The sequence below is a fragment of the Eleutherodactylus coqui genome, chromosome 10 (assembly GCF_035609145.1).
Source record: "Eleutherodactylus coqui strain aEleCoq1 chromosome 10, aEleCoq1.hap1, whole genome shotgun sequence".
Taxonomy (NCBI): Eukaryota; Metazoa; Chordata; class Amphibia; order Anura; family Eleutherodactylidae; genus Eleutherodactylus; species Eleutherodactylus coqui.
The window spans coordinates 127,982,866-128,000,024 of NC_089846.1; the positions used below are offsets into that span (position 1 = coordinate 127,982,866).

Below are 17,159 nucleotides of genomic sequence, written 5' to 3' on the forward strand. Positions count from 1 at the left end.
GATAGGAAGATATGAGATAGATAGATAGATAGATAGATAGATAGATAGATAGATAGATAGACAGACAAGCACTGTGTAAAATATTAATTTGTCCCTTTAGGCCTTTTCTATTTGCATTTCGAGAATTCATTACTGCATAATACAATACTAGGGAAAATTAACATGAATGTACATTTTGTGCTTATTGTATCTATTTTTTAACTTTCATGTTAAGTTATCAGTGGCTTCATAATTGCTTGGACCTCAAACCAAAGAAGACGGTTTAGCTGGTGCAGCTGTTCATGTCACCACGATTTCTCTACACATAAATGTCGTGGCCTAAGCTTATGAAATCTGACTCAGCAAATCAGACTGGAGGTAACAATATTAACCTCTCTACTTCTCCGAAACATCAAAGAAATGCAGGCATCTCAATCTTTTCACAGTATAAGAACCCTGTTGGCCTTTTGGAACCACAACTGGTCTTAATATGTTAATGAGCCAATCAATTAAAAATTTGCAACAACCTATGAAAAAAAATTGGCGATTGAAAAAAAATGAATAAATGTTACAAGTCCTATTTTATTGTTGCATTATTGTTATTATTATTATTTTTTTAATTCGTAAAACCTTCCCAATATCGTCTACGGCTGGTTTTATGCAGTATATACGTGCGTGTATTAATATGATATTAATTTAATTACACTCTTTTCTTTCTTTTTCACATTTTATTGATATGAAACTAGTAGGCACAAACATTTTCCAGTTAATAAAAAATATACCCCCTCACTCTATGCATAGCTGTAAGCATTCATTAAGGACAAAAAAGATGCACTTTAGGCACTAAAAGAAGCAGAATGCAGTTTATTAGGCATGCACCAGTGTTTTGGCTCTATTATTACTAATTTAGGATGCCCAAAGAAAAAAAAGTCAGGTCTCATTATGCTTGCCAAACCACCCATAAAAAATATGGTTTCTCCTTAAAAATTAATTAGTGTGACCGACCATCCAATTCTTTAGGCTACAGGATTGAAAGTGCTGGGTAGAATTACCTGTCTCTCCACCAGGGATATTTATGCACTAGTGAGCAGTACAGGTACCCTCTACATTCTACCAGACTCCATTTATATTACTAATATCAATTTCTTCCAGCAAAATCCCCAATCTGACCAACATGCAGCCATCATGTAAATAACCTATATATACTGATTACGAGATATAGCATTATCAAAGGGGCGGGGCCAAGGAATGCTGACCACATTACTATGACAATTTGACACTATGACAGCACTGGCACAGAAATTTAACTTTAGACCCATTTAGGATGATAAACTCTTATGTAGCAAATTAGGAGGCCCTTAATATTTTTTTGGGGGGGAAATATAGCGCTCGACCACATCTAAAATCATGAGCAAAATCCTAATTATGTAGATTGCTTTTGTCCTTCAAAATTAATATCTGCAAATGAAATCATCAATATAATATTCGATGTGTGTCAAAATGGGAAATTTATGCAATTTTTGCCTTTTTTTCTTTAACTGCTATTTACTACCATAACAAATATTGATCATTTATATATTTTTGGAGGATCTGACCGTTTTTTGTTTTTTTTTGTATAACTGTCAATGCTGATATATGTAGGTCTAAACATCCCTTTCAATTTTCTTACATTCCTTTTTTTTTTTCTAACCCCAGCCTTTTCTACCTGGCTGTGTCACTTTATATGTTACAATATTAATATTCCTTGCATAGATTTTTTTTTTTTTTTTTTTTTTTTTTACTTCCAAGAGAAAAACTGAAGCTATTAAACTCTTTGAAATTTGCTGGAGAACAGCAGCATGTTCCCATTTGTTCTTTGAAGCATTAGATAGAGATGTCATGGTACCCAACTGAATTGATTAGAAATATTTGATTCGCCTGAACAACGTTGAAAGGAAAATTTATTATACTTACTGCTTAAAACAAATATCAACTAGTGTGAAATGTCTTTGATACCTATCCTTGTCATCTAAACACCTGCAACACACTGATACAACCTTCCAAAAATATTCTCGAATAATCTGGATTCCCCCCCACCCCCACCCCCTCCCATAAAAGATCCTGTTGATGTAAAGGAACTCGTAGGTTAGACGATTTAAAATTAGATTTTTTTTTTTTTTCAAAACAATAAATTTTAATGCTAAAGCAGTTATAACCAAAAGCTATACAGAGTTTTGTTAGAAAATTTTTTTGATAAATATTGTTCAGTTCCCGGCACTTGTATCAATAATTAAATTACAAACGATAAATATGGCATCATGGATATATTTACAAAACTTCTTACAAAAGGCAACTGTTTACTAAACGGTCACAATCTGTGAATTAACACACACCCCCAATCCTGAAAATATACCGAACAACAGCTTTGACCCTATAGGACAAGGAATACATTCACAAGTGTAATGCTTTGAGAAAGTTCAAGACATAACAAGACTTTGGCACGGTTTTAAGAATGTGAGAGTTTTACAGTCACCATAAAAGGTGAACGGATTTTTTTTTTTTATCTGTTAAATACACGGCTTAAGAACCTTCTAAAATGTGAAAATAAAAATGTAATATTGTTAAAAAAAAGTAAAAAAAAAAATGATAAGGAATGTAAATGCCAAAATATGTTTTTCAGATCCTGAGAAAGGGACACAATTAGTCCACAGCCTTCTTTAAAGGGAGGGGGTGGGTGGGGGTGGGGGGGGCAAAAAATCCAGGGTCACAAAACAAAGCCCTGTTCTGTTGTTTGTTTAATAAACTCCATCATCTCCATCTTGATAGAACATCAACCTTCTTGGTCTCTCTGCACTTCATTTGGTCCTTTTTTTTTTATTGAGCATGATTTTGCCTTTTTTTTGTATTTTTTTTTATTTTAAACATACCACTCGTTAAAATTGGGTGGAAGTAATCCTGGGTTGTGAGTGTTGCTGTTAGTCTGAATTACTGCTGAAGTAGTTTTAGAAGACTCCTCACTACTGGCAGAAACCATTGCTGGTGGGGTTGCAGATTCATAACCTGAACTGGCAGCTGGGGATGAATCAGACCCTTGAGATTCATGTACCTTGAGAAAAAAAAAAAAAATCAGAATCATAACTCCTATTATCCCACTGCTTAAATATTAGCATTCACTGTAAATCATCAAGCAACATTCAAGATAGAAGTGAGAAGTGAATTCATTAGCTCAGCTGACATGTTTAGATGCTAAATGACTATATAAGTCGTTGACTATATTATTGATAATCCGTTATATTTTGGGGGTTAGGGGAAGTCTAAAAATAGTGAACATTAAAAAAATATATATATATATATTGCTAACACAAATAGAATTCCAATACACAACAACATATGATATGACTTCATGTTGCAATGTTTATAAACATAGTATCCAATAATAACAATAAACGATAATAGTTACCTTCATGTGTTTCCGTAGAGAGCTAGGATGCGTGTAGGACTTATCACAGACTTTACAGATGTACGGTTTGTCTGATGTATGCACGTGCATATGCTTTTTCCTGTCGCTGCTGTTTGCAAACCGTCGGTCGCATCCTTCAAACTCGCACTTAAAGGGCTTCTCACCTAATGGGAGAGTACATAACATAGTGTTATATACCAGAGCTGCAGCATATATATATGTTCAGTCATCGCTGTGCTACATTTTACAGTTTTCATTCTCCCACCACCCTTAATGAAATTCACATTGTTGGCCCAGACTGGATGATTTCCTCCTTAAATATTCCCATACGTTATCTGCATATCATGTTGAAATATTTAACTAGCCAAATTGCCACTTCATAAAATACAAAGGGACACCTATACAAGTCCTGTAAAATAGGTTAAACTGTCTGGTAATTGTTATCTGACGTCTAGATTAAATTTGATTGTTGTGACTTTCGAATGACAATAGTTGCGAGGAGGAGTGTTAAAAAACACTGCAGCCAAAAGTCCTTCATCAATTAAAGCCCAATTTCAAGAGACTAGATCACTTTAAGAAAAAAAAAAAAGGACTGCAGTTGTAAAAGCTCTTATACAGGGGAAGACATGAGTTGTCATCCTGTCTTTTCTCAACTCACTTTGCTTGTAAAGAGTTTAATTAAACACAGAATTCCAAATAAAAATACTTTGACAAAAGTATCACTGCTTTAATTAGGAGATGTGCCAATCAAGGGGGTAAAAAGAGAGCGGAAGTGAGTGAAAATGAGATTTAATTAGCATTTCTATAGTTTACTTAACAGTATGCGAGGAACTAAAGTGCTTGGAAAGTGAATCATCCCTCCACAAATTTGTATTTGTTCCTTCTCAAGGCAGAAACAAGACAACAAGGAGCTGCAAATGATCATAATTTACACGACTGTTCTAGAAGGACGTCGAAATGCAATAGAATTATATTGAGTATTTCCAAAATTTAGGAAACCTACGTGGTTGAAAATAAAAAGTCATACAGGCCTAAAAAGTTACAATTTAGAAATTGGTATCTAGCTATTAACCCCTGGTGTCTACTTACCTGTATGAGTTCTTTTGTGGATCTTTAGATTTTCTGAACGTGCAAATATTTTCCCACATCCGGGGAATGGACATGGAAAAGGTTTCTCTCCAGTATGCACCCTTATATGATTAACCAGTTTGTATTTTGCTTTGAAGGATTTGCCTCCCCTGGGACATTCCTCCCAGTAACAAATGTGATTAGTTTGTTCTGGTCCACCAACATGTTCCATTGTCATATGTGTAACCAGTTCATGCATACTGCTAAATGTCCTATCGCAGGCTTTCTGCGGGCGATTCATCGGTGATTCCTCCAGCCACTTGCACGATAATTCTTGTTTGATAGGTTGCCTCATATATCTAAAAAATGCCCCTGGGCCATGATGAGCAGCTACATTCATGCCCATATTCATGTGATTGTAGTTGTGGAACTGGGCTGCTGCATAATGATCAGTCCTGGGGCTGGGTACCGCTCTGTAAGGATCTGGACGTCCGAAAATATCACCTCTGAGACCTAAATGCATTTGTCCATTGACCACATGTCCATTGGGTGAAGTGTGGCTGGAGCTTTGTTCATGAAGTCCTGGAAAAATCAGGTGTCCTGGTGGTTCAGTGATTCCAGGGGGGCCATGGCTGGCGAAAAGTCCATGCTGACCACCTGGAGAGGCAGTGTCCCCAATTCCAGAATTCCGATTTCGGAAAAGAAAATCTCTCGTGGAGTTAAAGGCAGCGCCGCCATAAGATGGCACCTGCCCAGCATGGTGCCCAAGCGCGTTGGCATATCCGGATGCCTGCGGGGTAAAAGCTGAGCTCTGGCTTGAAGAGAGATCATGACTGGCTGGACTGAGCTTAAAAGCTGCAGCGTGTGAAGGTTCAGCAAAAGGATTAAGCCCCATGCCAGCATCTCGGTTGGACATTTCATGATGGCGAGATGTCCCAAACCCACCAACTCCCAGGGTGGGAAACTGAGGTCCTCCATCTAGAAGCATCGTCATGAATGAACCTGAGCAGCGTGCAGACCCAAAATGACTGGTCAGCACAGGATGCAGTTCATGCAGAAGCAATGATAACAAAAATAAGTTTTGCTTTTATTCCTTTTGCTTGTTGGAAATCCAGGAAACTGTTCACCCTCTTCAACAGAGTAATGTCCTTGGACTGATAAAGTCAATCACTCACTACTCACACATAAACCAACTCAGGAGGCAGTCTGAATTGCACCAATAGAAACTCAGCTGGGGGAGTGTCATTGGAGCCCAGCCCCAGGCACCCATTTGCCTGTGAACTCTTGATTGACAGAGTTTAGCATTGAATATGGCAGCTTCACTAATATCTATTCCCTGATTGGTCTACTCAGGTTTAGTATTTGCAGGTAAGTTTAACCCCTTTAGTGCTGCAAAGGAATAGCAATGCATAGCAGACACATAGGGGACAGCCTTTCCCAGCGCTGCATGTGTTAATAGATTACGAAGCGCTCCAATATTTGCCCAAAAGATCCCTAATTTAAGGATGCCTCAAAGCACCTTCCTAAAATCATAAGCCAGTGATCATACTTCGCACCAATATCTTACAGTCATCCTGATTAAGACCCCCTATAAATGCAGCACATAGGGTTTAGCAAAGCACAGATAGAAGAGAAGCTTTCAGCCTTTGTCTCTGCATTCTTTTGAAGCTTTTATTCCTGCCGTATACTCGCTTTGTACATATATGTGCGTACGCTTATTGCGATATAAGGCTGTCCCTTTAAAAAATTTTGGCTACAAGAAAACAATGTGTATTCTGCAAAATTCCCCTATGTGTAGAGATGCACCCCTGCCTAATTATTCTGCTCTTTGTGTGCTTGCTTTCTATTACAAGTTTGATACCTTTATACTATTTTTTTATTACTAACCTTACAAACCCATAAACTTTATGATGTGTCTATTTCTTCTTTTAATTCTCTTTTTTTTTTTTCCCCTCTCTCAACTTTAATGACTGTGGATTTTCATATACTTCTATCCCTCCCCCCATTCTCTCACTAGAGACAAAAAGGAATAAACAGTTAAATTGCTTGGATGGAAACAAAAGAAGGGAGACCTTAGGAGAGAATCCCTGTTGTGTGTGCTCTGAGTTAGAATTTTTTTTTTAAACTTCCCAGTGCAGCTTCATGCAGAAAACACATATGAACACATAAGACCTTCATCATATAGGCTGCACTAAGACACCAAGAAAAGGATTTTTTTCAACAAAAAAAAAATGCTTTCGTCTAGTGATGATTATAAGCTTTAGACAGCTCTATAAATTCCCTTCCTTTCTGTATGGGAAAGCATTTGCAAAGAACTATAGGGAGTAAGATTGGGAATAAAAGAGAGAGAGAAAGATGGCCGTAATTGTAATATCCTGAGATTTGCTGAGCCCAAAAGTCTGTCTATTGAGCCACTTTCACAGGATTGTCGCTGTCTCTCTGCAGGAAACATAAAATCTGATCAAGTTCAGAGACGCATTGAGAGACTGCTTCAAGCAGTGCTTTATAACTGCAGTCTTTTCACATCCTTCCCCCCAATCAGCCCCAGGAAAGAGTTCACATTCTTTATTTTAGAGTTTTGCAAAAAAAAAAAAAAAAAAAACTCCACCCCTATAAAAATCAGCTTCACTAGTAATGCCATGTCCCATCAAAACCAATCAAAATTCATGCTACACATCCAACAGGAACACACTAAAAGTTGAAAGGTGAGTCCCTCTTGTCTTAAATCATTGCTTGTTAAACTGTGGAGCTTCTACCTAGTTTACTGTGTGTTTGTTAGACCTCACTGTGATACAGCGTGTCTACCAGGGTAAAGCAAAGTTGTGGACAGATCACTGATCTTAGGCTTGAAGCTGCACGAGAGGCTGCATTTGTAGCTGCTATGCCTGGGAACTTGGGCTGGTTTATTTGATGGACGCGAAGCTTATCCCAATGCAGTAGTAGGCTTTGATGTCCCTTTGGTGAATGCACCACATTTCAAATGCCCTCCTAGTCACTGAAAGTCCTATAGAAAGCAGCGAAGGTTTATGGTGATTCTCTTGTTCTTTCATAGGTGTCAGCAAAGTTTTTCAGACCTATCCCCCCTTTCATTAGTTTATTGGCCTGCTCCAAAGCAAATTGCTGATTTTCCCTTACCTGTTTATGTGGCTGTGTACATGCAGGACATTGTCCTAATAAGATAATTCATTAGCTCGGGCATATGTTGACTTGTTTCTGTGACAAAAAGGACATAATTTAATTAGACCTTCAAGTGAGAAGACGTTGGGAAGTGTCTTGTGAAGTTGCCGACTTGAAACCACTGTGGATAAATGACCTTTAATGTTTCAGAGGCCTCAGCAGTGGTTCCTCCTGGGTTTTTTTTTTCTTCTTCTTCTTCTGCTTCTCTTTTTTTGACACTTTTTAATACTACATTTTTTACTTTCAAGCTTAAAAGAGAAGAGAAAAAAAAACCTATAGGTGGAGATGGAGGGGGGTTTGTGACACTTCACTTTAATCTGTAGGATCTTCTTTTTTTTTTTTTTTAAAGAAGGTAAATCCATCCAGATGTGTGAAAGTCTTTACTGTAAAAATAAACACTTGTTTAAATAAAAAAAATGCACGCTGTACTGTTTAACCTTCTGGCAGACCTCGGAGGGCGGGTAATATATCTTTTTAAGGAGCCCACGTGAAGTCTTGTGCTGGGAGACGGTCACTTTAGTGTTAAATATATGTTGTCATCTTCAAGACAGCTTTACCGAGGCATCGACTCAAGATCAACAGTTTGGCAAAAGTTACAAAAATAATGGGGTCAGTCATGGATATGTATAACATTGTTATGCTTCTCACATTTTTACACAATTCTGTTATACTAGGATTATTTTATTGCATTATTACGCACGGACTGTACCATTTTAGTAAAAAGTCACCAATGGCCCCTTTATCTTTGTATGGTGTCGTCGTATTCTTTATGAGGATTTAATGAATCCCTATGACAGCAGCACATTTAATATGTATACATTGGAAATATTTATTGATATCGATTTAGATTATTATGTCATTTAGATGTCATTTAAGGGAGGGGAAAAATAGGAGGGATGATAATAGTTTACACCTGCATTTTTTTAATACATTTTCTTGATTAATTGGATCATCTAGCCATCCAAAAATTTTAAAAAAATGCAAGTTAAATAGGAGTAGATTTATGAAAAGTTTAGGCATGGATAAATATACACACACACACATATATATATATCTATATATATATAGATATATCTATCTATCTATCTATATATATATATATATATATATATATATAGATATATATATATATATAGATATATATATAGATATATATATAGATATATATATAGATATATATATATATAGATATATATATATATAGATATATAGATATATATAGCTATATATAAGCAATAGATAGATGGTCGTCTTTTGCTATTTTCCCAATTGAAAAAGCTACTACTGATATGATTCAAGGCGCATTTTAATCTTAAATGGAAAAGGATTGACGCATTGGAATCTATCGATTGGGTTGTATATGGCTTGTTCATTTGTAAACATGTTGTGGTTGCAGAATAATTAAACCCAAACTAGGGGCAAATGAGACATTTTCATTGTTAGTGTCAATCAATGTAGTATAATCACATGTACACTTGAACTTCGAAGGGATGCATTGAAGTAAACAGGGCCTTGGGTGGGAAGAGAAAAGGAACAGAATGACTCTGTTGAAGAAACTTCATCTTACAAAGAAACCAGGACTTCCGCACAGAATGTAGACACTTACTCGATAGTTAAGGCTCATTCACTGTCTTTGGGCCAACCTATCTATGAGAAGACAGAGAGAGAGAGGAGAGAGAGACAGATGCGAGGTATTAGTCAACCCCAAGATAATCTTCTAGCAACAAGGAAAGGTTGTGCAACGACAACATTAAGATTAATTCTTCCAAGGAGCAAGAATAACATTGATAATATGTCCATATCATAGATCATAGATGGTGATTAGTGCTTTTGTGATCTGGGTAGTGTTGATATTAAACCGAGTCAGGCCTCCTGATGTATTCATCTCCATCATAAAATCCATTACTTGGGTAAATATTATTATTTTGAGCTTCACGGGTCACCTTATGTTTAAGGCCTAATAATAAAAACCACGGAATTGGTAAAAAATAAAAAAAAAATGCAGTTAATTCAACAAGATGCATTCTTCTCGTGAGGTGGGGAATGCATCAGTTGGATTAAGGAGAAGAAAAAAAAACTTCAATCATAATATCTGCTATGGACTCTAAAAGGCAGAGCGTTAACCCCCATGACTGACATCTGTTGTCTCTTTAAGGTGGACGTATTGAAATATATCTGTTTTGTATGTGTGGAACCCACATTTTGGGCCAGAGAACTAAATTTACAATATATCTTGCTGTAATTAGAACAAATGTTCTAGTTATCATTAGGCTAAATAGCAGAGTCACTAGCATATTAGCTCGAATATTAAAGGCTTACGCTTCTGGGCTAAACATCTTAAATCCATCTAATGTGCTTTGTCTTTTAGGTAGACAATCCAGGCTCTCAGTCTGGGAGAATATTAGGCCTGTTTCAGTTCTCTCGTACGTTCTGCTCACGCTGTGAATCCCATGAGAAGACACGTTTTATTTGCTCTTATCCAAAAGGGAAATTAGATTTCTAGAAACTTTTGGAATAAACACAGTTTTACCCCCCAAAAAAACCTGCCGGTTGGAGTCAAGTTGTGGGTGTAGCATGGCTTCCGCATGCATCTAACGTGTAAACAACCAGCTCTGAAGCTGGGTTGCTCTTGTTTAGCTATTGCTTGTGTGTGTGGTAACTTTAGCTGACGAGTAAAAGAAAGTTGAGAATATCTCAATCAGTGATGAGGTGACCTGTGACCTGGAGGGTGCTCTTTATTGTCCTCTTTCTTTTGAGGGGGACACACAGTTTATTGACCCATTCAGTGTAACTTTGCCCTGAGGGGAAACCACAAGCACCACACTACTTGAAGATATGAGGGTTGTGTCTACTATCTTTGTATACCTACATTATCACTTCTTCTACTACATGTCCATCCATAGACACTCTCCCTGTTGAGAGTATCTCGTTATGTCGTATAGGATACGTATGTCTATTCTGTATCCATTTACACGTATACAGGAATCGATGATAGATAGATAGATGTGTTTTTACAGAATAGTGAATCGACTATATATATATATATACAGGAAAACAGAAAAACAGGAAAGTTAATGCATTAATTTAACACCTCTTTATATTTGTTACAGTGCTTCTTTCACATTTGCGTCTGTCATGATGCATCTTTCAATAAGATTACGTTTTTTTGTTTTTTTATTGTGGGTCACGGCGAAAAGAAGTGAGAAGTATAAATATGTTCATGTAGTGTATAGAGCTATATAGAATATACATCATTATAGGCCTAAATGTTTGTTATGTGATACGGAATCCATCACTGATGTATGTTCCCTGATGTTAAAAAATAATAAGGCGTCTGATCCGGGGAGGATCATTTCTAAGCATTGTTGTATCCCTTCTAGAAATTACACAACAGTAATATAAAATTATAGTCCTAATGACTAACTGAAGACAGAAATGTGAGGAAACTGAAGTGAATGACCCTAAAAACGGAGAAGGAAAAAAAATGCTACCGTCCCAGTAGATGCATCATGCAAGTCTGCGAAGCAAATGTCAATCGACACGTATCACTAAAATTCCAAAAATAATGACCCGATTAATGCTGAATCATATTATCGAATCAATGTTTAAATTACATTTCTTAATGCTTCGTAAAAAAATTTATATTTCCCCATTAAATATATAGGCACCACATTTGGAAAAATTAAAAAATGCATGTCCAACATGTGCCTTGTTGCTATAGTAACTCTATAGCATTGTTAATGGATTCCATACATAGGAATGATAAAATCCTAAAATACATTTGGGTTGGTGACATAATGCCAAAAGTTTCCAGGGAGGGAGCACTTTTGATGTAGTGGCTGAAAATACTTAACTAAGGTTAATTAATCAGCCTTCTGTCACAAGTTGAAAGTATTAAAGCTGGCTTTGGGGCAGTTACACTATTTAATGGATAACATAGGACACATAGTCATTGTCAACACATGGACAGGCTGGGTAAGGAATGTAGGGGGCTTATAGTAATAGAGTGAAGTACTGTGGATAATTGATTTCTACTTTATTAGTCACAATAGATGATAATGTTAGTGTAAAGCTTCGTAAGTTATTTGTTTAGGAGGCTGAAAAGTGAGTAGTCTTGCTGATATTACCGGAGTTTTGGAAATCTGCTCCATCAGTTGGTTCCTTTATTAAAACATTCTTGAAGTGTATCAGTCATCATTTCTTGAATTGTACCATTCAATCACAATCAACCCTAAATTTCCCAGGTGGCTCAATTCAAAATGATATCTTACATTTTTTTATATTGATTTTCCATGGAAATATTATAAAACAGAAGGAAGTATTATCAGGATTAGTGTTTTCGGAAAAACATGCCAAAATATTACATAAATGGGCAGTCATCAAGTCCCTTGGAAATCTCAGCATCTATGCCAACTTTTAGTGATCGTGTTTGCTCTTAGTATTAAAGCTATCTCAAGATCTGGCCGTCATAAACTGTCGTGAGTTATAGCATCCTGTGTACAGCATTACTGAATCTATTGGTACTATATAAATAATAGGGCATAAATAATAATAATATCTAATTAGTTGAGGCCTTCATTAATAACGGTTAGCATAAAAATGGCCATTCCAATTTGGGTTGCTATGATTTATGTCCTTTTCAGGGTGGCATCAATGTATTGCAGACCTCTGATATATGTCCATTATATATCCCTGGTGTGACTTGTCATCATGCATTATTTTATTTCTATTACCCTATCGCCACAATAGACATGTAAAGAAATATTCTACCACAAATTCCAACTTCTGCGGACACCTGCATTGTACATATTTTCCTTTGTTTTCCTCGAGATCTTTGGCACATCACAAACAATTAAAAATAGGCTATGTTTGTTAAACAAAGTGGCGCTTTTCAACCAAAATATGTCAAATCGCATCATAATTCTCAACTGTTGTCGCTCACTTCCACTCCATATGAGCAGGTTACTGGTAGAAAATGACTTAGTCTCGTACATAGGCAATCTCGTGGGTCCCATGAGCAATTGAGGTCTCCTTTGGACCATGTGGTAAGCCGCCTGATTGTGCGCATGAAAGATTGAAATCCCCCAGGAAAACATGCTAAGTCCCTCCATCAAGATAAGTACAAGACTTGTGCCAGAGTCTTGGCTTTTGTGCTACTAAAACCGTCACTGTTCTTTCATGGGTGTGGAGATCCCCTTCGTCCATTGTCAGATGAAAAACTTGTTTGTGTCGAAAAACTTTTTAAGGCGGGCAGTGGGCAGCTTAATCTGCATTTAGTGTGCTGTTTAATACTTACTAGCTGAAGTTTACAGTCCAGCTAGCTCAGGGTTCTACTTTCCTTTCCAATGCATAATGCATATTTTTGACCCTTTATTCTTTTATTTTGGACTTTTGGAAAGTTTATTGGCAGTTAATTCCGCAATCTAAAAATACATTGATTTATTTCTCATATATGACTTTGAAGTCAGACAATGAAAACAAATCACAAAGTCCTGTACAAAGCTGTAAAATGCATATTCTATTGATTGGCTCTCATATACATCCACTGTTCACTAGTGTATACAGACACTGAGACAACGCCATATGCTGCACTACTTTTTTAAGGGATAGTTTTCTTTAAATGAGTATAAATATAAATATATATAAATAAATATATATATATATATATATATATATATATATATATATACAGTATATATATATATATATATATATATATATATATATACCATATATATTCAAAGACAACAATAGAGAATAGAGAATATTTTATGATAACAGTGTGGTCAGTAAGTGACTTTTTATTATTTTTATAACATTTCACCCATTATTTGCAATTATTTTCATGTATTTCTCTCCCCACACATATAAAATATGAACTAATACTCCGGTGATACAAACGGACACAAAAAAAAGCTATAGGGTGATTCCATTTTTAAACTAAGACACAAAAAAGTTGTTAGACTTTCCAATGTAAAGTTTCTAAAAAGGGGAAGAAATGTGTAAATTTTTTTGACAATAGTTGACTGACACCTTTACCCTCTTGTAAATCAGCACTAAAGGAAAACCAGCAAAGTGGGTAACAGCAGGTAGCCTCTGGATCCAGTGCATATAAATGAACCTACCTTACGAGTAGATTGTGTACCTATTTAACCATTCCAAAGCAAACAATTCGCCTTTTGACTTTGTGGGATTTGATGAGCAGAAATTGAGATAAGTCATTAACATGTTTATCTGCCTTAAAGACGCCTCTCAACTTGTAAAAGTGCCTTAAATTGCAATTAAAGGTCAAGTTGCCTCTCACACAAATCTAATACACAAAAGATTGGACTTCCTTGTTGATTGGGGCTCAATGTATATTCGGGAACCCAAGGATGAGATAAGACGGGTATTGAATGTCATCATATATATATATTCAATGATGCTTTTCTAATTTTGTTTTGGTTGAAGTCAACAAATGTGAATTTGTGTTCTCACCAAATACAGAAGTAGAAGGGCTGTAATTAGTCACAACTCACAATGACAACACTGGTCAATTAGTATTTGTCTGACTTTAATCCTGTTAGTCCCGTTATTATGTTGTTTAAATGTAGCCCAGATCATAAAACCTATTTCCTTTCAACACCTAAGACACTCTGACCTTCGCCTTGACCCAATGACCCCTTTAAAGAGATAGGGCAGCATATTGGAAGCTATCATGGTACTTCTGAGGCTTCTTTGTGCTATGTTTCTATTTTTTAACTAAAAAACATGCCCTTAAACTCCCATTTTCTGGATGTAAAGGGAATGATGTGCACCTAGTGTATTGTGAAATACACTCCATCTATCTCATATCTATCTATCTATCTATTTTATCTATCTCATATCTATCTACCTTGTATCTATCTATCTATTCATCCAATATCTATCTCATATATATCTATCTCCTATCTATCTATCTATCTATCTATCTATCTATCTATCTATCTATCTATCTATCTATCTATCAATCCATCTATCTATCTATCTCATATCTATCTATCTATCTATCTATCTATCTATCTATCTATCTATCTATCTATCTCATATATATCTATCTCCTATCTATCTATCTCATATCTATCTATCTCATATCTATCTATCTATCTATCTATCTATCTATCTATCTATCTATCTATCTATCTCATATCTATCTATCCATCTATCTATCTATCTATCTATCTATCTATCTCATATCTATCTCATATCTATCTATCTATCTATCTATCTATCTATCTATCTATCTATCTATCTATCTATCTATCTATCTTCTATCTATCTATCTATTTTATCTATCTCATATCTATCTACCTTGTATCTATCTATCTATTCATCCAATATCTATCTCATATCTATCCATCTCCTATCTATCTATCTATCTATCTATCTATCTATCTATCTATCTATCTCATATCTATCTATCTATCTATCTATCTATCTATCAATCCATCTATCTATCTATCTCATATCTATCTATCTAATATCTATCTATCCATCTATCTATCTATCTATCTATCTCATATCTATCTATCTATCTATCTATCTATCTCATATCTATCTATCTATCTATCTATCTATCTCATATCTATCTATCTATTTTATCTATCTCATATCTATCTACCTTGTATCTATCTATCTATTCATCCAATATCTATCTCATATCTATCTATCTATCTCCTATCTATCTCCTATCTATCTATCTATCTATCTATCTATCTATCTATCTATCTATCTCATATCTATCTATCTATCTATCTATTTATCTATCTATCTATCTCATATCTATCTATCTATCTATCTATCTCATATCTATCTCTCTCATATCTATCTATCTATCTATCTATCTATCTATCTATCTATCTATCATAGTCCTATAGAACCATAAACAAAAAAAATTGAGCGTCCAAAAATGTATAGTGTGGAACTTCACTTTTTGTCCTCCTTGCTATAAGTTCTTCGCAGGCAAGCTGATACTTCAAACAATGCACATGTTTTTGACACCCAAAATGAAATATAGTGCTGACACAAAACACAATAATTGAAGCCACACTCTTCACCTTCCTTCCCCAAGAAACACAACACATTTTTCCCCAACACATCACACTCCTAGGATTACCTAACAAGAAGAATCATTACCCCGAAGCATTTCCCAAAGTTACACTGAGATTTCATACTTCATACATGATACTTTATTTCAAAAAAATAATTACACTGTAACATCTAATTAGTGCTATTTTTTGTAAAATAATTCTATTTCTTTTTTCCCCTCATCCAATTTAGGCTGCATTTAAAAAAAAAAAAAAAAAAATGTCTCCAATTGATAATGCAGGCCGCTGAGCGTTATTTTCTTGTATCGTGCGGCACTTTTCAAAGGGTAGTGTGATATATTTTAGAAAAGAGATCAAGCTGTGAAGGTTTGCGTGTCTTCCCTCCACTAAACTAAGCTCTTGTCAATCAAGCCAGCCCCTATCCAATCATCATGGCTCTTTCGTGAAAGCACATCATCCTGCTGTGCTTTTATACATCACACTGCAGTATGTTTTGATGCATTTTCGCTATCACTTTTAGGGCTGTGAATTAGGAGAACATAATACAGAAAACTCCTCTCCCAAACAGTTGCTTGCTCCGGTCTTGGCCGTGATTTTGCATACATTGCCTCTAATATTCCAACACTAAATCCTGATAATGAAATAAAGAGAAAACAATAAGTGTATTTACTTTGTATACATCTACCTGGAAAGCAGAATCTCTTGATTTAGTGTGCACCCTGGTGGTGACAGGTATCAGTGTTCGCTGCGCACTACATTTTCCTACATATCATTCAGTACAAGTATTTTTCCATAAAAGCTGTTGTATATATTTTATGGCACATCGTAGCAGATATACTACTATGATATGTAGGAAATGGTGAAATATATGTATTTATGTAGACCAGGCAATACTATTATAGCTTATACATTTCTGTTCTAGTACATGCTATAAGGTGTGTATGTATAGTAGTATATTCAGGGTAGCAAACAGCAGTATATTTATTGATATTGTACATATTATGTAGTAAGACGCATTCCTTTAATTCATATACGTCTGTTATGGTACATATGATATACCCGCACCCCCTCCTTTCATCTACACCATCTCTTATCCCTTGGATGAACTTGATGGAGATATGTGTTTCAGTCGTATTGACTACATAACTATATAGTATGTGTGTCTATGTAGTTACTGCTATGTATATACTGCTATGGTACATATTACTGTAGTACATATACCGCTGTAGCCCATGTTGTTATAGTTCAGACACGTTGGTACATATGTTGTGTATGTGTGTCTGTCTATGCCTGTGTGTGTGTCTGTATAGTAGTATATAGTAGTATATCAATCACCACTGCACTATGGCATATATTTTAGGATGTGTATGGTAGTTTAAATATAAAGGATAGCACACACAGCCTGAAATTTTTTAATACCTGGAAGATAA

The 17,159-nt window shown here is 35.6% G+C and overlaps 1 protein-coding gene across 1 annotated transcript; it reads right to left on the reverse strand.

Moving 5' to 3' along the window:
- Window positions 1-2,132: 2,132 nt before the first annotated feature.
- Window positions 2,133-5,629, reverse strand: ZIC3 (Zic family member 3). Its single transcript, XM_066581810.1, has 3 exons — window positions 4,508-5,629; window positions 3,419-3,582; window positions 2,133-3,064 (listed from the first exon to the last, which is right to left on the reverse strand). Exons 1-3 carry the CDS (start codon window positions 5,478-5,480, stop codon window positions 2,876-2,878), a joined length of 1,326 nt encoding a protein of 441 aa, XP_066437907.1. The 5' UTR covers window positions 5,481-5,629; the 3' UTR covers window positions 2,133-2,875.
- Between the last annotated feature and the right edge of the window lie 11,530 nt (window positions 5,630-17,159).